Genomic DNA, 22,830 nt, shown 5'->3' with positions numbered 1-22,830 from the left:
GCCCTTTGAAACCTCTTTACCTCTACAGTCATCCACATCTCCATCTCTGAAGAGTTCAGACTGAGGATCAGGCGGCGTCTGCAGCACAGCCACACTGTTCTGATTGATGATCTTCAGCTTAAGTTTGGGTTTCTGTCGTCTGCGGCGGGTGGTCTGAACGCACAGACTCTGAAGCTGACACAAGCCTGATTCTGTTAAACATACTCCATCCTGTGTGTACGTCCTCTGAAAGTCTGTCAGAAAACCGCACACAAACAGTGTAAATAAAAGCAAGAGTCTCTTGAGAATAGCGTCTGTCACTACACGAAACAATACAAATTGTGTGCATGCAGATATTAAAAGAAGCGCACATACCGTTTTCTTTGAGTCTTGTTAGAATCGGTGTCGATGAAGGAGGCTCGCTGATGTCCGACAGATTTGTCTCTGGACAAGCTGTAAGACAAGAGAAAACATATTTAGGCCGATCATACATTCACAGTCATTTGTTGAGTTATATATTGATGAAAGGCCAGTGTGGAGCCATTACAGACAGATTACTTCAACTGCTGCTTCATTCACATGAACAGGTTGTAGCTTGATTTATAATTCAGGCCATCTGCCTTTTTTTAATGAAGCACATTAAGCTGGAACTAAGTTTTATTGACCGAATACACTGATAAATAAATCACACAATCAACACACATCTCATTAAAAACTCATGTTCATATCGAGATTCTAGATAATGCTAACACAGAAAACCAAAAACCAGCTCGGATTGTGCTTTCCGTTCTTGGCACCTCAAGATAGTTGGCGTTTCTTTCCAGGAAAACATTTTGTTTCCTTTTGCAGAGTTGAATTTTATTTCAGCTAGTGTTTTCCATAGTTTTCATATATCTAAAATGGGAGAGCAGCAGAGATCTGTAGGTCTTACCAGGTGTAGATGTGATTGGCGTTTTACACAGAGGGCAGTCAAAGCCGTCGTCTGCTGCGTTCTCAACATCTTCATCACAGTTCAGACCCTGACAGGAGGCATGAACCCACCTAAAGGCAAAACCATATCAAATACATCATAACTGACATACAATCACAACCAATAAAAACCAGTCACAAATAACGACAAATATTTCTACATCAACACTGGCATTTATTCATTTATTAATCCACTGCTGAGCCATTTCCCATGATGCTCTTTTATCTGCCCACCTGTCACACTGCCGGCACTGAAGGATGAGCTCATCTTCTCTGTAACAGCGCAAACAAACCGGACACACGGAGAGACTCGCGCAGGGGCCGCATTGTGTGTAGTTATTCTGCCACTCGCAGCGCAGGCCGGGTGACGTGGCACCACACTGGGTACACAACACACACCTGCATGGAGAAATATGCAGTTAAACACACACGCACGCATCATACAAGTCGCATCCAGACCTCTATTTGTGTCTACTCTGTGGATGGACACACCTCATGTTTGCACATGGCTTACAGCATTGACTACGCTGCCCTAAAAATAAATATTTCAATGGCTCCAATCCAAGTAAAGCCCCGAGTGAATGTGTCAATGCAATGCAAACGCGGCTCTGTTTGAATGTGGCATTACAGTGGTGGAAATCCCTTTCGATCTTGTTTGAAAACAGCTGCTAAACATCAAGAGAGTGTACAGCAGGCGAAGTGAGATGGATCAAAATGAAATGGGGGATGCAGAGAAAGATGACAAAAGATGCGAGGAAGATAAAGCAAAAGCACAGAGAGGGAGGAGAGAGATTTAACACACCCACTGGAAAAAGAAAAGAGAATACGTCACAGCCGCTTCCCACGTCAACCTGTCAACATGGCGTGCACGACATATTTCACACCAAATTTAAAACGTTACATGTTATGTTAAGACAGCAGTCTCTTATTTGCCAGGAAAATGTCTCAATGCAAGAAATCTTAAAGTAGGTTTGCAAATATAGAAATAATTTTTTGTGTGATTGAGGTGAAATTAGCGCTATCAATATCATTATAAAGACGACGTTGTGTGTGTGTGTGTCCTAAGTCGTAAGAAAAATAGCAATACCAGTCATTTTAGACCAACGATGGAAACGTGTTATGAACCACACTAAATGTTTTAAATTGTTAACATGCAGAAAGATTTCTGTGAGAGTCATATACATGAATTAAGTTTTGTACAATATAAAAGTAATGTTGATGGAAAGTCTCCATAAAACACGGTGTGTACAGTACATACCATTTGCACTTCCAGCTGCCTTTGGGTACATTCTGTAGCGGTGGGTCCAAACAGTACGTGTGATAACTTATATCGCAGTCATCACACAGCAGCAAGCGGCCCGGGTCACTCGCCTGACCGCACGCCTCACACACCGTACACTCCAGACAACGCCAGCCTTTACTCAACACCACCTTAGTGATCTGAAACAAACAGGCAGGTGAGGTCAGAGGTCATACGGCACGCACTGAAGGACAAAAGTGATATTTATTTAGCAGATAATAATCAGGATGGATAGGACTAACAAAGAGAACATATGTCCGTGTGCGGTGAGACATCTCTGGGCTCAGAGGTATTTGTCAGAAGGATCTGCTGGCATTTACACATCAATTTACGTGGGCAGCCATAAATCAATCATCATGCTGCTGTTCACCAGCTGCTCGCAGTTTCTACTCCACAGTGTTTTAACAACAGTTTGGCAAATATCAATCTAATGGGCATCTATCGACCAGCCATTAGAAACATGAGTCTCTCATTCATTATTGAAAATGCCCATCGTAGCGTTGATTCGCTAGATTTATACTCTGCGCTGTGTACGTTTCAGTAAATGTTTCAGGTGTTAGTAGGAACGCGTCATGTCATGAAATTGCACTAAAAATGTGTCGTCATTTATTGACGCTCATGTCAGTCGAAACACATGTGTTTTTCTTCCCAAATGGACATAAGATGACGAAGTGCATCTGTGCAAACATGTACAAACATCATAAGATCGTAACAATCTTTCGTAGTTGAACATTTTACATTCTTTCTTCAACATGTAAATGATGCTAACACAACTATCCCCATACAGTTATTTGGCATAACATCTATTATGTTCAAGCAGCTGTCATTGGCATGCTTTTGAAATACGGTCAGCTGCTCGCTCGCCTCTGTGAATGAATGAACCTCACTTAATGAGACGAAAATACTCATCCACAAGTGCTGGACTTCAGAGGGCACGACACCTGGCCATGACATACGTCTAATGGATAGACAAGTTAAAACAAACAGCTCAACTATAAATACAAGTATAGCTACATTTCTGTAGCTATTGTGCCAATCACACCATTCCCCCAACCAATACACAAACAATTCCCAAAAAGGCATACATGTTCCTTAGAGGTCAACTAGGTTCAACAATTGGAAAAAGTTGCGTTTATATTTTATTGTAACATTAAGAAAATAGTGTGATACGCTGATCTCTATATTAATGTGAAGAAGAATCTCTATATTGTAATTATAAGAGTACTTTAACGAAATCTGTTTAAATGACTCTCAAATGAGGAATCCATTCATATCTGTCCTTTTTCAAATAAGAAAAGAGTTCGACATGCGAGACCGCACGAGCAGCTGAATTCTACTTGCTTTAGTGCTTGTGTGACCCTGCTGTTATTGACCACATTTGCTCTCTAATTAGATGATCGTGGCTGACTGTGACTACTATTGACAACTTGCTCCATGACATGACTGCCATATTGACCAGCACAACATAAACAGAAACGTAGGCCATCATACTTTGGATATTTCGCTAATGCTTTAAGCTACCTAAAGGAATGCAGCATTAATGAAAGATTTCTGTAGCCCATCACCCCACAACCAGCACAGATCCTGTCTGGGTCTCATACATTCGATGTTGAAGAAGAATTGTGTGGTTTGACATACTGACATCAACATGATGTATTTTGCTGCCGTCCCTGCTGCCTTTTTTGATAAAGATCTCTGCTTTATTTGATCAAACAGAATATGTATGGCCTGCTTGAAAATCCTCTTAACTTTTTACACATTTACACTCTCCGACTGCTTTCGCCCAGCTCCTCTCAAACACTGTCACGCTTCTTACACACCATTAACTTTCACAGCAGATAAAACCAGCTCATAATTCACACCATTACGTCTCCTAAATGGAGTTGAATGGGCTGAGATGTGAGAGGGTGGAGAGGTCTCTTACCTTGATATTGACGCAGAAGGGGTGGTAGCACTGGCCACATTGGGAGCAGGCCAGCAGTCTGCCCTCGGCGCCCTGCCCGAAACTCCCACACACCACACACATGTCCTGAAGACACACAGAGACATCACTCAACCGTCACACATTCATCTCCAACATATATCAAGAGCATCTCATAAGACCCACATGCCTGATCTTATACAGACAGGTATCAGGTATTAAGGACCTTCTAATCACCCTGTACTCGTGTGTAAATGCGGTCATGTGTTGATGTTTTAAAGCCGTTTTGAAAGAACCTTTACTGCAGAATGAGCAATATAAACAAACTAAATGTACATTTGCATACTAAATAATGCTGTTATGTAAACTTTGTTTATACTCTTGTTTACTCAAGGCGAAGCGCGTTTACTTACTTGCTTCAGTGTGAAGGAGTCAGAGGTGGAGAACATCACCACAGTGTTGTGCATGGAGTTCTCCTCCTCTTCTTTAACTACATATGGACAATCCATTAAGTTCACCTGGAACAGATCACATGACATGTTTACGTATCATCACAGGCTCAAAAGGTCAACCCAATACCAAAGTTGTCAAAAACCATAAAACCTACATTAAAAAGTCCAAAACATGGCAATGTAATGAAGTTGATATTTCTTGCTGAGCACAATATATTTACATTTAAGCTTGATCTGCATCTTGTTGAGGGCTATGAATCCCAACTACCTCACAACAGTATTTTGCATGATATAGAATACATATATATATATATATATATATATATATATATATATATATATATATATATCAAGACTCATGCACTCAACATCATAACTGGATTGTGACTGTGGCAAACATGTGAGGGTGACCCAGTTTATCACAGGTCAGCTTGAACGTCAAGGTATATTCAAACGGAGCACAATCTAAATGGAAACCCTTTGCATACATAAACAAGGTGAAAGTGACCTATTTGTCAGTTTAGGTGACCCATACCCGAAATGTGACCATGTGGAGAGTAGTGAACGTACACCCGGAGAAGTGGGCAGCTATCACGGCAGCGCCCGGGGAGCAAGTAGGGGTAAGGTGCTTTGCTCAAGGGCACCTCAGTCTTTACCCGCCGGCCCTGAGATCGAACCGGCAACCTTCTGGTCACAAGACTCTCTTACAATTAGGCCACGACTGCGCGCGTGTAAAGTAAGGTAAAGTATGTAAATGGCCGAAGTGCTTTTCAATGCAAAATACAACCGGTCTGATGATAGTTAAAGTTGAATTTTGCATTTAAACAAGTGAATCTCTAAGAACAAATGAACACCAGCTTGCTACAGAAATATATAGTGGTGTAATGGGTATAGCAGTGGTCCACTTTCTGAAATGCCAGTTCTGCACATATGATCCAAATGTTGGTCGGTGAGGCCTTGTCTGTTCAGCTAAGAAGAAAAGTTTTGTCGTCTTTTTAGTTTGCAAGGAGAATTTTAGAAGCTGCTGTGAAGGGGTCCATTTTATACTACACGGCACAGGAAAGTACTTGAATCAATTTGACAGAACTTTTATGGTTTCCTGTAAAGCTGCAAATTATGTCAAACACCATAGAAATAAAACTGATTTAGGTGTAAATTTTTGTCCCAGTGGCAGGCTCAATCTTCCCATCACTACTGCATATTGTTGCGTCTGGGAAAATGTCAGCATGCGCTATTTTGAAAAGGCCATTTGGGCCGAGATCTGGTGCTAAAGCTCTGCTGAGCGTGAGTGCATTTCTCAGGCTTTAATGTAAGCACTAAGCCCATCTGAATGTTGTTTTATTAATGGGGTACTTCATACCCCAGGGGTCACGACAGGGCTGCTCTCCGCCTTTAGCCTGGAGCGTCCCCTGCCACCTCTTCCAGACAGGTTAGCTCCTCTGGGTCGCCTCCTTCCTGGGAAACCAGATCCACGTCCCTAACAGACACAAACACAGAAAGAAAATTTAAATTTCTGAGACGGTAATTTTTTGGAAATTAATTTTGGCAACAGATCTTTCATAAATAAATGCCATGTCTAAGTAGCTACTAGTACTAGGATTTAGGTCACATTTAAAATGTGTTCTGTTATTTTGATAAAGGGGTCATATGACACAGCTAAAACTGCATTGCTGTTAAAACAGACGATAATATTAATGTTTATACATTGATTTAAGATAAAAAAGGCTGTATTTCCCCCATACCGTGCATCTTTGCCACGCCTCGATGAAACACGCTGATTTTTAACAAAGCTCATCGCTCTGAAAAGCGAGGTGTGCTTTGATTGGCCAGTTAACCGGTGCGTAGTGATTGGTCGATTACTGCAAGCCTGTGATGAAAATGTAACGCCTCTTACCATATTTGGAACATCAGGTTCCAAAGCTATTGTACTGACAGGTACGCCCACCTTACCTGCATAAACATTTGGTCTTCGTCAAATCATACCATGAACGGACGTAGATTTGTGAGGGTGTGGTTACACGAGGCGTTTCAGGCAGGTCTGGGTGAGCATTCGCTTTTAGATAGAACGCATCTTTTGTTTCGATACTTTAATTATTTCAATTTTAATTGAACAACTTAAAACACACCAAAGGCAGAAAAACACGTATTCGCCATATGACCCCTTTAATATCAAATGATTCAAAATAACAAATACTGCAAACATTTGAAACCCAATAAGACTAAAGTAACTGGAAAAAATACACTCTTTATCCTTTAACAGCAAACTGCACCACTTCTCGACTGATTTAATCACAAAATGAAGATACGCTTTTGCTGCTCAGGACAAACAATAATCCACGTCCAACCCAGCATGTCGGAAAACATTCTGGAAGGCACCAGAGTCCCGTGCATCTGTGTTTGTTATACGAACTCATCCATCCGTCCCAAGACCTGAACCGGCGAGACTCAGTTCTGCTCCCTGAACACTACACTGACTTCCAGATCAGATTTCAGCTCAGACCTTTGCCAACTCGCCGGCCTTCTGAAGGTGTCACGTTGCGTTTGCATCCCGCCTGAAGCTCTGGCCCAATTCCCACTTCCTCGCAGGTAATTACCTCACTGTAGCCAAGCAGCACTACTCAGACAGCACATGTCAACTTCATTTACTGAGATCGCCTAAGGAAGCTTCGCCTTTACAGTCGGAGTCTCATTTGCGCAGAAATGAATTATGGAGGGCGAAAAATAGACCAGGGTTGAGAGGGGCATTTCTGTAAATCTGCTCGACTCCGAAGCATGTGGACTAAAACTGCATTTGTGATGAGATATTGCTGAAATTGGTGGGATGCAAACACTGGTAAATCGGTGTCTCGTGCACGTGGAGTGAGGTTTCTTTATGGTGAACACCAGGAAGTTCACCATAAACATGAATTGACATTGACAATGCATCAACTTCACAAATATAATGAATTTCTGCCATTCTAACACATAAAATGACTTAAATTGGCTGTTATGTGGGATTTGGCCAAAAAACGGCATGATGTTAGTGGGTCAAAGACTAAAAAGGGTATAAGCATTAAAACAATAAGTGTATTACTGCATTATATTTTTGTTGTTAAAAGTTTGGTTAATTTTAATTGCAACTTTGTTTTTCCTGATTTAGAAAAGACGCTCCCTAAAATGTCATACAGTGTAACAATCTTGTCAGGCATATTTACAACAAAAATCTATTTATGACATATTAAAAGACATATTTCTTTCACCCTAAATGATAATCAGATGTTTTTTATTTGCCACTATCCTAGGTTTCGCCCATTTGCCCATACTCATTTGAAGCACATTGAAATGTGCATTTTTAAATATATTATCAAGTCAGAATGAGCTTGTTGTCTGAATTTGTACATAAATATTGTGTTCCACTGAATGACAATTATTTCAACCATATTTTGACCTTTTATTCTCCAAAAACGTAGTTGAACCCATAAAGTGCACATTTTACTAACATTAAATGTGCTTTCTATGGACATTACTTTTGTCAAGTTATTTTGATGTGGACATTTTGTCAAGTTATTTTGATGTGGACATCTTAACGTCTTTGACCCTTGTACAAGTGAACATGTACAGACCAGCCCTGATCTGCTACTTGGTACTGTAAGTCCCAAGAATGTGTCATCTTTAATTTGAAGAAATAAAAATGTTATCATTTATTCACCACCATTTGGTTCAAAAACTGTATGTGGCTCCTCTATGGAACACAAAAGATGATATTTTGAAATGTTTCAGTGGTTTTGTGTTCATACAATGAAAGTCAACAGGAGTCAATGTTGTTTGGTTACCAACGCTCTTCAAAATATCTTCTGTTGTGTTCTGCGTAAGAAATAAAGCCACACAGGTTTGAAAAGACATGAGGATGAGTAAATGCTGACAGAATGTCCATGTTTGGTTGAACAATACCTTTAAGAGGAAAGACATTCCCGTTTTAGAACGCATTCAATAGGACCAAAACCTCTTTATCTTTGTGCATATTCATCAATACATTTGGTCCATTTTCCCACAAACAAAAAACTGTAAAGATTGTAAGACGGATTGATGGGATCTTTAACTGCTACATTGTTTCTTACTTTTTCAGAGACTTAGACTATTAGTACGGTGTTAAGATGCCATGTCCAATGAACAAGCATTCTGTAAAAAATTTGCCAAAACCTTCTGTTGCCTTGTTTATAACAGTCATATGGATTTCCAGAAATAATAAATGGTTACTGACTATGTCCTTAAATCATATTCCGACAACTAAAACAGAATATAAACCATTAAAAAAAGATCACATTATAGTGCAAACACATCAAAAACATGGACTTGCTGATCGCTCCCAAAGTACTACAGCAGGAGATATCCACTGACCCACACCCACCCTAAAAGCCCAAGCCCTCCTCAACCCTCCCATCATTTACCAATCTCATGCTCCAGATGGGCAGCCCATGCAGCGGCCTGGTCTTATCGTTGTCCCAGGCATCCATGCGCTCTGGAGACCAGGATGGCGAACTCACCGCACTACGGTTACTCCATGCACCCTGAGATAGAGCGGCGGAGAGGTGGGGTGTTGTAGATTGATGTTCAGGGGAAAATGAGAGGCAACAAAATGCAGCAACATAAATGTGAAAGCCAGCATATAGACATCAAGCACGTCAAATAAATGCAATACATCCATATAAAAGCAACAGAACAACCAAATGAAGTGTGAGATTGAGTAGCTTGGGACAAATTTCTGAAACATGACAGCGGCATCACGTAAAACGTCTGCGCCCTGGACATTTTGACCTAACAGGCTTACAAACGTCAAGCGTGCAGTGCTGGTATGCGTGCGAGTGTCATTTAGGAAGGAAGTGCGCTAAATTCACTTACAACAGAGGAAAAACACGAGGATTTTTATTATAAAGCATCCGTCTCTATGGCAGCAACCACATATAATGGTCTGTTTACAAAAACAAGCATGATTGTGTCAGCATGACAGCAAGTGGTCTTTTGAGATAAACACAGAGAATTATGTCTAGCGTCATGGGGAGCTTTTAGCCTGTTTAACAAGCTAATGAAGGTTAGTCTGTGTATTTACAATGCATAACACAATCACTGTGACGACTTTATAAAGTTATTTTCATTAAGGAAAACAAAGAGTTATAAACAATAAATAACAGCCGCAGCACCTTGGATGCTCTTTAATGTCTTTTATGCTGTCATGTAAAGGTTTATCCCAAACTAAAAGGTTAAAGGAATGTTCAGGTTCGTTACAAGTTAACTTGTATATTGCTTATGATATTTTTAGTACGTACTTTTTTTGTTAGTGCATATAATTTGTACATAAATTTGAATAAGTTTAACGTAAATCTTTTGAGATTACCATTCACTTATAAATATTTCCGGTTTACTTTTACACACGGAGATGCACCAAAATTAATATTAGCAGTATTCAATACAGATGCTAAACAAAGCAAAACTGGTAATTGAACCAGAAAATTCCTTTACAAAAAAAAGTTGCATTACAACAATATATCATTCCTTAAAAACAAGACCAGACAAAAAAACACGTTAACTCTCTGGAAAAAGGAAGGGTGGTTAAAAAGCAAGTTAGGGGACTAAGACGCAAACAAAAATCATGCCAACATGCCTGTGAATACAGAAATGTTACAATATTAATAATGACAAAGAAAAAAATGTGACGTTGGTGACGCATTCATTTGCAAATCAACATTTGTGTTAGAGTAAATGTTGAGAGAGAACATCCAGTCCATCAAAATAAGAAAACGAAAGAAAGAAATAACGAAAAACACAGAGCTCCATATATTAACTGAAGTAGCTCGGTGTTGCGCAAGTGCCCAAGAGACACTTTAATAAGCCGTAGTTGGAAACATGAAATCTTTAAGTTCGCCCAACAGACAAATGAAAACTTGAAGACAATCCCAAGAGGACTCTGAACCTTCTAGCAAATTCAGACCGCAAAGTAAGCTTCAGTTTTCTCTGAAAAGAGTCAGCGGGAGTTGCTTCAAGAAAACGCTGAAATGCTAAAATTTCATTTGCACAACAAAAAACCTCATTCTCTCTCATACACACAGAATAACAAGGGAGCTTGGACACACTCGTATGCACACTTATACAGAGAAAATCTCAGTTGGAACTAATGACAGCCGCCTATCTTTTAATTACACTGCGTCCAAAAGGACACAAACTTGGGCTATACACATATGAAATTTTACACACTGTGCCATTACACAACATTTAATGCAACATACTGCATGATCAGAGTTTCTACAGTGGCACTAATGTAAATCTTTCCTCAGGTCAGATTTGTCTTTCAGGTCAGGTCTACACGCTTAAATGTACAAAACAACACATCCAGCATAATGGCATGGTCATCTGAACGCAACCTTATTTATAAGGTTTGTTACCATCAGAATAACTGCAGAACACGCAGTAAACACAAAGCATTAAACGTCCCCAAGACCTGACCAATTACAAAAGGAGAAACTAGCCAAAGTGAAAGAGATTCGAGGCATTTTGCATGTTCAGGTCTGCTAGGCAAGTGTTTTGGAGAAACTCCATGTGGTTGGAGTTAGCAAAATTGCAGAAGCTAACAAAACTGCTGAAACAGCATACAACACCTTTAAGTATATAGAGGAGTGCTGCGCTTGCCATGTGCTAACAAAGCATTGCCATCATCATTTGCATAGTTGCATAGGGTGTGTTTTGGGTCAAAAACCTGTGACACAACAAGACAACGCATAGAAATTAGCCAAAAAGCCTGTGATACAACAAGCCGACGAATAGAAATTAGCTATTGTCTGGCCGATTTTGATTGTGGGTCTACCTTTTTTTTTATAACGTGTTTTGCTTGCGTTTTCGCTACTCGGTCCTCGCAGAATTAGCATCTAAGCTTGCCAGTAAGGCAGTGAAACAAATCAATCTATAGGCTGTTAACTAAGCTTGTGTTTTATTATTCAATGAAAACACACTATATTAGCAAATTTGTGTACAAGATATTTCCACAGCTCTAGTTCCTCTGTTACATATGGTTTCAAAGCAACAACATAAACAAACGTTACTGCACATATACACGTTCGTGGACTGCCCTTTACTTCCGGTACACGTTCGCAGTAAATAGAGTGTCTGTAGATTATTTCTGATAACAAGCAAAGAAACCGAGAAGAACCGTTACTTGGCTAATCTTGTCTCTCCAATATTTTGAATTTAGACTGAACTACATATTAAGATCAATTAAATATAATATAAATAGTCATATTATTGCAGCCAGACCAATAAACAAACAAAGACCGGAAGTTTACCGCAGTCCAGGCGCGTGCATCTGATGATACTGTGTATACTGTTCTGTACGTACGAATAACGACTGCTGCCACCTGCTGGTATAACACATTTATCTCCATTTGTGGAGGCACAGAACATGCATGGTAGTTGTCCACAGTCTTTGCGGTGTGTTTAGGTGCAACTTTTTTGCCTCGACGAGAGACGTGACTTTCTTCACAGTTATATTTCTGGCATGAGTTTGATGTGTACAGGCTTAAGCCGAACGGTGGGGCAGCGGCAAGTTTGCTCAACTACTAATATGCCAAACAATGAGATGTTTCCAAACACTGGAAAATAAAGAACAATTAAATCTTTGTTTTGCAAGCATGTGTGGATTAACAGCAAAGTTTACTTTGACAGGGCAATGCCAGGTTTCATTTAGATTTCTGACAGCCTTGAAGGCCTTCAAAAGTAGTTCCCAGCATTCTCCCTGCTCCCGAGCTCAAAGAGGAAATGGGTTTGTGCTGTGCCTTCCAGCTCAGTGAGCTGTTATCGGAATTACACACCACCGAAAAGACTCCTTTATGTTCCATAAACCCTTGGCTTCGGAGCAAACTCCCACCCCCCTCTCTCCCGGGATACTGTGAGTGATGTATTTGAGAAGGGCAGCGGAGGGATTGGGGGGCAGGAGAGAACGACAGGGCAAGAGAGAGAGAGAGCGAGCGAAAAAAAACCTGAGCCAGATAGAGCGCAGTAAGAGTTTTTCCATGTTAATTAATACACACGACGCTCTGCCACTTATCAATGTGAAGAATGAACATGTAAAGCAAAGGAGTAATTTCTGCACAGCTAAAATTACAGACAGAATCAATGTCCCAAAGAAATCAGGATACCAAGCGATATGAAAGAATAGCCAAGAGGTTTTACCTGCTTCACCCTCGGTCTTCCTGGTGAAAACTTCCTCTTTGAGATGGATGGCTTTCCCATACCTATTTTGGGCATTAGGGGGATGAAGGTGGTGTTGGAAAAACTGGGGCTATATCCGACTGGGTTCAGGCCATAGGTAGGAGTCTGGTTTTGAGACGTCTCGCTGGGCGAGGCCTCTGCTGAGAACGGGAACTGTGTCAGCTTGGTGGAGCCTTCAGAGGACAGCGAGGGGGAATGTTTTAAAATCATGCTCTTATCCTCAGTGGGAGAGCTGAAACCTGAGAAGCTGTGGTCGCTGACAGGTGTAGTATCCATTTCCACTGTAGGACTGAGCTCTACAACCGGTGGGACGCTACCGGCTTCAGGTAGAACAGGACTGAGCTCAGGTTCCTCCACCTCCTCCTCTCTTTGTTGTTCTTGCTTTTGTCCATGCTCAATACCTTCTCCGATGTTCTGGGCTTCCGGGACAAGCTCTTTATCCTCCACCATGGAGAGATCTGAGGGACAGACCTCCATAAGTTCCTCCTCCTGGGCTGGAGAAAGCTTGGGGGATGTTTCTTTGGTTGGCAAAGCTGGAAGAGCTTTCGAAACGTCTGCTTTAGGTTCATCCTCTGTAGCTTCAGATGGTGTATTCTCGGTTTCCTTCGTCCTTTCCAACGCATCGATGACATCGTGTTCCTGATCGTGTTCCTCAGTAGTGGAAGAAGTCTGAAAGGAGAGCGAAGTTACACCCACCAAAGTGGAGGAGCATGCAGGAGGTTCGGGACCTTCCGTCAGAGTGACTGTCACTTGGATCTCTTGGACAGGTTCAGCAGCTAAAAGAGAAACACGAATCTAAGGGCTTTGTATCTACAGAAAACATTACACATCAAACCAATAAGGGATGGCCTTGAAAAACACTTACATGACAGAACCTCTTCTGGAACTGAAGGAAGTGGACTAGCAGCGGCCTCTGGCTCCAACATCACTTCCTCCTCTACCTCATTCACTTCCTCAACACCCATGAAGACATCTAAAGAGAGTCAAGAAGTGTTACGTTAAACCAACAAAATACTTTTAATAAACCGTGTTTCTGAGTTACAATAAAAACATGTCTGGACAAGCACTCCAAGTATCTTCTCACAATTTGTGATCACAACACGCAACGTTTTCATGCTTGTTTAATGCAACACAAAAAAAACAGAGTCAATGAAATCTGTCTGTGACTTAATGCTATTTATAAAAGGAAACAACGCCCCTGCGGTAAGCTGGGGTGGTATTCTGAGAAAAGTTCGGCTTTGATAACATCAAAATCACAGCTGAACGGATTCAGTAGGTAAGAAATTACATTTATAACGTCTTATTATCAATATTACACATGTATGTAAAACGATCCTGCTCGCTTCTCCATCATCCATTCATGCTTCTTCCACTCTGAACAGACCAGAGGAATACTCCAGCAACGACACAAAGACAACAGATTTCAACATCTCTCTATCTCGCTCTCTCTCTCTCTCTGCTGATACACGAATAACCATGAGTAATGTTCTCAGCTCTTCCTCAGGACCAAAGAAACAAAAACAACGGAGGAAAAAACTCCTAACCTTACACAGGCAATATTTCAATAGTAAACTTCCTTATTGGTCATTTGTGGTGACAAATCAAATTCCAGCTTCTCGAGGTGTCATTCTGAAAGGTTGTTTACACAACACGGTCTTCATCGAAAAACAGAAATCCTGTTATGTGTTTTGACTGTTCATTTACAAGACAGCAGAGTTTGGGTGCCTGAAATGCAGACGTTTTTAGGTTTAAGTTTAAACAAATCATCTGTGTGTGACGTAGAAAATGTAAACATGTGACAACTGTGATGTCATGTGCACGTTACGTGTTTCTTTACCGTGTGAGCGTGGATTATTTTGGAAAAATCCTGTCTGCGAAGGGTTTCAAAACTGCACAGTTCTGGGTCTTTTTTGTCTGTTGTTGTTGTGTAAACAAACTTTAATATGCTTTTTAAACAGTATATATTTATTGATGCTTTGATTTCCTAAACCTTTTGATAAAATGTATAGTTATGAAAGAAACTAATTATGTTAAAATAAAACGAATTCTCTATTACACCGTGTCTACACCGGACAAAAGACAATCGAGCGCATTGGAACCCGTTATTAATTTTGCCCACACTGGATGCGAAGCGGCGCAAAAATCCCATTAAAACAAGCCGTGTGTCACGTCGCATCACGCCACGCCGCGTACAGTGTAGACACGGTGTAACTCATTACTAACATTTAAATGCCTTCAGATTAAACGTTTTTAAGATGTTGAAAAACATTTCAGGCCATTGACCGTAATTGTATGAATGGTAGTGCTTGTCCAAGGCTGTGACATAACACGAGCATTTTTTAACCCAGCTCTTTTTTTGCGGTCTTATTTCAGTAATGGTTTGTGTGGAATGGGTTGATGATTGGTGGGGTCAGGATACGGAGTCAGGATGATCAGGCATCAGTCAAGAGTGCTGAAGTGATGTTGTTTGTGGTGTCCTGATGACATATCCACACTTACACTTCACTAGCACTGCAAAGCCTGATGAAAGCCGCACTGCTTCAGTGCTGCCTGCTATTTTTAACCCAGGAGGACAAGTCATGGTCTAGAGAACACTATACACTCCCCTACTACCATGCTTTAAAAAAACATCCACACACACTCAAGGTTTATCAAAATGTACTCACTCACCCCAGCTCCAAAATGTCCTTTTCTCCCCTCAAACATCACCAAGATCAACCCCCGATAACGAACTTATCATTCGAAATCAAACGTTTTTCCAAAAGATTCTCCCGCCCATCCACAGCAATTTGGCAGCCCAACAAACAATAAACTGCTGAGCTACAGTACAGTCCATTCAGCGGTGGCTGAAACTTACTGTAGATATGCTGCCCAATACATATAAACAGGCCTTAGGGCGTCTCGGCGGATATCCAGAGTTCAAAAACTGCTGGGATCATGAGGAACTGATGCAAAATGACTCCAGTCTGGCAGACAGGACACATTAAAGGAGAACACTGACACATCTAAACTCCAGAGAGACCAGAAGAGAGCCGCCGGCTGATCTCACCACACTGACATGCTATTAGTGCTTATCAGGTGAACTCTCACGAGTCCTTCACTCACAAATCCTCACCTGGCAGCTCTCCTCCAGAGTAAAGCAGATGAATGTAAAGGCTTGTTTATACCCAGTGTGGATTTGACATCAGACGGCCTGTAGCCTGCAGTGGAATCCGCTAACACTTCCCAAAATCACAAGACCTGGACGGACACTCGCTACCATCAGCCATCTGTGCACGAGTCCAGGTGACTGTGTGATGTTTGTGCGCTGGATAATCGGAGCGAGCGAGACAGCAGATCTTTTCAGCCGTGTCAGGATGACTCACAGACGGCAATACGCGTCCATGACAACAGAAGCCGTCGTCAGATGGACAGTGGAGTCGTTTTACAGCACCCATGGGAAAATACCCGTCTACTGACCGCCGTGTGATATAACCTCTGAAATCACCTGCTCGTGTGTGTGTGTGCGCTGGATACAAACATCAAACACACAGGTAAATATGAGCACTTCACATTTCTTTATGAAATAGGATTTTTGTATTCATTTAAATTATTTTATTGGTATTATTTCTTTATTACTATATCATACTTGAAGAATGATTTTAAAACGCAAACATTACGTGCGACCCTATTTGTGCATTATTTTATGCCATTTTGTAGAAGAACGCGTGCGAGTAGTGCGTTCACAATGAAAAAATAAGAAGTACCAGGAAGATGCACTCATTCAACAGAAAATATGAAGAGAGAAGTTTCGCTTACATAGAGGACGTGTGGCGGGGCTACTAGGTGCTGCGAGAGCAAAGTTCTCCTGTGGAGTTAAACTATAATCTTATGGGGAGAACAGATACAAATTATATCGAAAGTAAAATGTACAACTGGATTTTAATGACGCACATTGTGTTATGCAGCTGACGTAATTTGACATCGTCTGGGAAACCGCTTATAAATCTTAAGGATGACCCTATGCTTCTTAAAATATGCACTGCAGTGTATGAATTTAAATTTGTATAATATCTGGGACACTGTAATTGTTTATTTTATTAAACATACATGGGCTACAAGTTAGTATTTGATTAGTATTAAAATTACCGGTAATTAAAAAAACAACAATACATTTCATTACATCCAAAGGAAATCGAACATCACGTCCATGGATAAGATAAGGACGTCAAGTTTTACGTACGTTTGATCACTAAAATTCACATTATTTTATTTCGTTGCATTCCATTTCATTTATTGGACAAAACGCGATAACGTGAATATGAAACCACTGACAGACCGTGTCACTGGGTAAAGTTGCAGATAACCCTGTTCAATACAATACAATAATAAAATAAGTCGATATAATTCACATTGTTTTACCATTTTTTGGATATTTTAATGCAGACATCATCATACTAATATTGCAAATGATACAAGTTCACTAGTACTGACGTAGTACTTTCCTTTTTTTGCCAATCCTAGTGTTTACGTGTGTTTCTGTGTGTGCTCAAAGACATGTTGATTGTGTGTGTGTTTATCAGGAAGTGGGGGTGTGGTCGTGTTGGTTAACAGGTGGGCGTCTCTTGTCTTCATAAGTCCGCTCTCTCTCTCTCTCTCTCTCTCTCTCTCGGGGGGCTCAACAATGGGATGATTGCTTCCTCTAGCTGTTGGCAGTGACCCAATGCATTGCTGCTGGCAAGCCTGGCTTTACAAAGAGCTCTTATACTGCAGGGTCTGATCGTATCCTTTTCTGCCAACCACATGCCAACATACATCAACTCAACACCATGGGCCCACAGGGGGGGAAATCATTGTAATAAATAAGGTGCAGTTGGGGGATGGAAAATTCATCTCGCTGCTATTGGGCTGAAGTATGTGCCCTTTGTCATTACGTCTGATAATAATGGGCACAAAGAAAATAGTTGCTTTTAGTATTTCTGGGCCTCAATGATAGGTCACCAGCTGGGGCCATAGGCACAGGAAGCTGCTAATAGATGCATTCTGTTTTCCTTTCTTTAGAGGCGGAGTTTCAGAGAGCTTTCTAGACCTCCAGCGATCTAGACTCTGAGCCTATTAAAGATACTGTAGGGCACCGGTTAGGACCACTTAAAATGACATGACAAATCCAATTTTCTTCCCCACCCCACCATACCTCCCTTTGAAACAGGAATTCAGGGCTTGCTCTAGTTTGTTTACGTGGAAATTAAAGAATTGTTAATGCAACATCAAAAATGAATCAAAATCCAGATCTCTAAATATCCTACATATAAGTGTATAGGCTAAATGTCTATTACTGGCCTTAAACCTTCAAATCAGAGTATACTATTTTTTTAAATGGCTTCGTACCAAAACACATGGCATACATTATAAAGATTTTGCCTTCACACACACTCGGCTCCTTCAGTAAACTGACAAACCCACCGTAATTCCAGTCAGACCCATGCTTTACATCTCGGATACATTCAATGCCAACATTGACCTTACCCTCCCGAGTCAACCAACGAGTGCGTAACGTCACTAACACACACAACGCCACTGCAGCTGACAGTACAACACTGCGTGACAAAATAAAATATGAACTGCAACAGACTATTTTATGCACATTATAGACAAAGTGAGACGTTGCGCGTGAGGGCTGACAAAGAAATGAAGATAAACACACAGATCAATAGGACCCGCAACCAAATCCCAAGCAGGAGTAGGAGCTCATTAAAACATTTCCCGCATCTGTGGCGTAGTCATGAGTTTCTATAAATACATAAACATACAACTCTATTTTGATATATCATTACATAATTTTTGGTCATGCCACCCACCCTTAAAACTAAGCTGGATTTCAATAGTTACATTAACATGCTGAGCATCTCTATACCTCATGGGCAACCTGTCAAAATGGCACTTGAATGAAGCGAAATGACCTTCACTCCTCAATATCAGCCGAAAAACTTCACTCTTCCTCCATTAGGATAATTTTTTCTGTAAAACTAACAATGACTGCTGTATAATATTGCCAGTCGGACGGCAAACAAACCCATCAGAGATATAGACTCACCCTCGGCTGGCTCTGGGTCAGCGAGTGACGTCTCCTGGCGGCTGACAGTCTGATCGTGCCCGGTCTCTTCCTCCACCTGGTTACATATGCTGCAGGTGTACCCATCCTGCACCGGGCCATCCGGGTCAGAGCCCTCCTGTCTCTCACAGTCCACATGAACCCATCTGAGAGAGAGATGGAGAATTACACAATGAACTCAAACGCCCCAGTCTATGATGAGAAACCTTTGACTTGACCGCAGACAGCAGGAGAGAGGTGACAACTACTTTTGGCACTAATCATATCTGTATTTTTTTTAAATACAAGCAAAAATCCTGGGCAGAGCAGAGCCTAATGTGTATTACAAGCAGAGAACTGTATATCAGCACCAGACATCTTGAGAAAAAAGAAATAACTTAGAGTACAAACTGGATACTAGTTACGCAAACATAGTATACAGTTCCTAAAATACTTTGTCGTAAAAAACTGCAACGATCTTTAAACAAAAATAAGTCATGGTGTGTGCAGAGATGACACATCGCTTAACAGCTCTTGCGTGAAGACCCCTCTAAAATACATTAGCCTTTCATTACATCTGACCTCTCATGAATCCTGAAACATGAAAGCCAGATAATCAAATTCATTAGATGAAGAAATGCCACACAAAGACTCATTGTGTCACTCTCAAAAGCCAGCGGTTCAATTTCAATGCTGTACAGATCGGTGTGAATTTGCAGTGTTTCTATTGGTTAATAATTGTCTGTGAAGGCGATACACATTCAATCAAATAGCTCTGACAATACATAACAGTCGGTATTTGTAAATCATGTTATAAAACGAACCGCTGCGAATAGGGATGTTGACTGGCGCATTGGAACACTATATCACAGCTCGGAGATCCCACACTGATCCTTTTTATGACATATCAATGTTAGTGTTTACATTTCAGAGGCTATTTAAGTTATTTAAGGCACAAAGGGCTTCTTTTTAAAAGCAGTTTCTTACCTCTTGCAGGTAGAGCAGGTGTGTTTGTCTGTAGGCTTCTCTGTATTTTGACACTGTCCACAGACGAGACAGAGAAGAGCCGATTCCTGCTGCTGTTGACATCCCTCACATATCAGACCATTTGAAGACCATTGACCTCTGGCTCTTATGCCACACTGAGCACATGTCCGACAGTTCTGCAACAACACACAATCATCTTCACATCAGACACAGCTACATCAAATCATAACCGTTAAAAAAACAAAGCTGACACTTTATTTTCTTCGTTTTGTTCTGGTTGCATTGGGCACAATGTATGGGTACGTTATTCTAAAGCAAAACATGTTTTTCTACTGATGTAACTGAGGCTGTGGAAACATAATACTATGACACTATTGGTTTTGGATAGACAATAAGACCGTTGATCGTCAATCAAAATTCAGATAAAATTCCATGCTGGCCTATTCTGCTATTATTATCGAATAAAAATGACATACTCAAACATATCTAAAAGTGTAGGCAACACAAATGTTTGCGTGAAAAAACACGTTTGTTTTGTTGCCAGAAAGTCAATGATAAAATAGTCTATATATTAAATCATCACGTGGCCGTTTCTCACACTTCCCAAAAGCAAAGCGTTATTTTACTCTCGTTTATTATTTATTCCTTTTTTAATACAGATGTTCACATGATAAGGTGACAGTAAAATATATTTTAAAGCCCGGCATTAATGCAAAGACAGAGACGTAACACAAAACGAGTTCATCAAAATTCTGACCATCTATATTTTTAGCACAACAGTCCGCGAGCACGCAACAGCAGAAACGTCTGTAGATCTACATCTGTAACATCAGCTCTGTGCACTTTCTGGACATTCACAAAAAGCTCAGATCAATTCACACGATTTACATGTAAATTCTACAGCTCCAAAAAATGTAAATCAAGTTCATCAGCTTCTATATCAGCACTTAATAGGAGCAAATCTGTAAACAAAATTGAGATCAATCAATAAACAGACACTTTAAGCTCATCACGGCCAGCGTGTCAGGACACTAAAGAATCGACTCTCATGATCACCCACAGACTCTTAGCAGTTATAAAAGCCTCTCCAGTCTCTGATGATGAGTTCTGATGACAGCAAGAGCTTCCTCAACACATGCACCATTTATACATTAATGCACGAATTTCTAGTGCCATGCTCTAACCACTGAGCCACAGGAAAGCTCAGAAGAAGAAACGGAAGATTTTTTTACACATGCATGCATGTAGGGTTGACTAGTAAGTACTAACCACAAGGCCCTCGTCCCATTTGAAGAGCAACTCATTCTAAATAAAGTGACTTCATAGGTTTGCATTTCTAAAATTAGGAGTAATGCCCATAAATTCAGATCATGATGTGCTCTTTATGTTATTAAGTTCACGCCAGTGAAACACACATGCTGAACCTGAGGTTGGTTTCACATTTAGTACGATTGCCTGCTCCCACCCTCCCCCACTGGACTGCGTTCCTATTATTTTTAGGGGGTCCGGACCGCGGGTCGTTTGTGTCGCTTGCAACGACGACGCAGGAGAAGACGGCAAAATGCATTACATGGCTGTATAAAAGGTAAGCAAGCAATGTATTTGAACCGTTAGTTTTTTTCCAAAGCTTCAGTACATATCGGCACAATGTGCTGCTTAAGAACGCTACAGGCGAACAGGAATAAGATACACAGCTCTCTGCATGGAGCGCGCCAGTCACGCCCGTCAGAAACGTGAGTGAAACACGCACACAAGCACGCATTACCAAATAATACGTCATTAATAGCGGTACGATTGCGTTCATATGAGAGGTCACGTGAAGCCTAGACCTTAAACCAGGGGTGTCAAACTCATTTTAGGGTAAGGGCCGGATGAAGAGAAAAGTGACAATGTGCGGGCCGAATCACCTTTTTTAAACCATATTGCACCAAATTACAAATGAATTAGCAAAAAAACTAGAAAGACATACTGTTCTGTAAAAGGTGCATTTAATAAATCCTCAGAACGGTTCAATAACACTCTTATTCCTCTTTGAAAAAACTATTTTGTTTGGTAAAGGCAATCAAAACCCTTTCCTTTGAATATGAATATTTTTTGTCAGATACTTTTTAAACTAGTAATGACAAAAATGCAACAGACTCTATTTGTGTACAGACGGTCACATTAAATATGAACCATACAAGCTATACAATATAATTCACTAATAGGAAAAACTGCCTTAACATATTTAACAATTAGTACAGTAGTACAACTTCACTTTGGATATGAACATTAAATATATACTAGAAATTCCCTTTAACAACAAAAGATCTAGATCGCATCTGCATTATGATTTTAATTCCTGACATCTCTTTTCTTCAACCACATCAATCTCATGATGTCATTTAGCTGTCTGTTTGTGAGTCGAGAGCGCAGGTTGGACTTGTTAATGTTCATTACCGATTCTTGATGAATTCTCCCTCTGAAAACGGCTTTGATCCCGCTGCGATTTCGTTGGCAATCAAATAGCGTTACAGCTTCATCAGTCCCTGTTGTTTTTGTGATCATTGACTGCTTTTTTCCGAGGCTAAAGTTAAATTATTGACTTTTCGAAGTTGTCCAGTGTATTTATCATATTTCTCTGCGTATATCTCATAGTGCCGTTTAATATTGTACTCGTTTTGCACAGCCACGGCTTGTGAGCAGATTAAACATACCGGCCTACCGTTGAACTCACAGAAGAAATACGTCTTCTTCAGTCAGTTTTCTTTATTTTTCACATTTTTAAATCACTAGTCCTTGCCGCACAACTTAGCCGACTTTGTTTTCGAAATGTAGGCGGCGCTTTAGAATGCGCATGCTTGTTAGGGGTTCCGGCAGAAGCCCAATTAAATGATCAATGATAAAATAAAAAATTTAATAAAACAAAACATAATAT

The 22,830-nt window shown here is 40.6% G+C and overlaps 1 protein-coding gene across 16 annotated transcripts in view; it reads right to left on the bottom strand.

Moving 5' to 3' along the window:
- kmt2ca (lysine (K)-specific methyltransferase 2Ca) overlaps positions 1-22,830 on the bottom strand; it is a 107,305-nt gene that overhangs the window by 36,813 nt on the left and 47,662 nt on the right. For 15 of the 16 annotated variants that reach the window (XM_079487858.1, XM_079487859.1, XM_079487869.1 and 12 more), the window contains exons 11-23: positions 19,914-20,089; positions 18,930-19,093; positions 13,722-13,829; positions 12,818-13,632; positions 9,049-9,168; positions 5,982-6,098; positions 4,583-4,687; positions 4,173-4,277; positions 2,207-2,388; positions 1,183-1,347; positions 911-1,020; positions 355-432; positions 21-233 (exon numbers count right to left, since the gene is read on the bottom strand). In XM_079487858.1, the coding sequence (XP_079343984.1) occupies positions 21-233; positions 355-432; positions 911-1,020; positions 1,183-1,347; positions 2,207-2,388; positions 4,173-4,277; positions 4,583-4,687; positions 5,982-6,098; positions 9,049-9,168; positions 12,818-13,632; positions 13,722-13,829; positions 18,930-19,093; positions 19,914-20,089 (2,458 nt within the window). The remainder of the gene's footprint in view (positions 1-20; positions 234-354; positions 433-910; positions 1,021-1,182; positions 1,348-2,206; positions 2,389-4,172; positions 4,278-4,582; positions 4,688-5,981; positions 6,099-9,048; positions 9,169-12,817; positions 13,633-13,721; positions 13,830-18,929; positions 19,094-19,913; positions 20,090-22,830) is intronic. The other variant, XM_079487862.1, reaches the window with a different exon arrangement.

The sequence above is a fragment of the Barbatula barbatula genome (genome assembly GCF_947034865.1).
Source record: "Barbatula barbatula genome assembly, chromosome: 23".
NCBI lineage: Eukaryota > Metazoa > Chordata > Actinopteri > Cypriniformes > Nemacheilidae > Barbatula > Barbatula barbatula.
The sequence above is the reverse complement of the archived record's forward strand: the minus strand, read 5'-3'. Positions and strand labels throughout refer to the sequence as shown.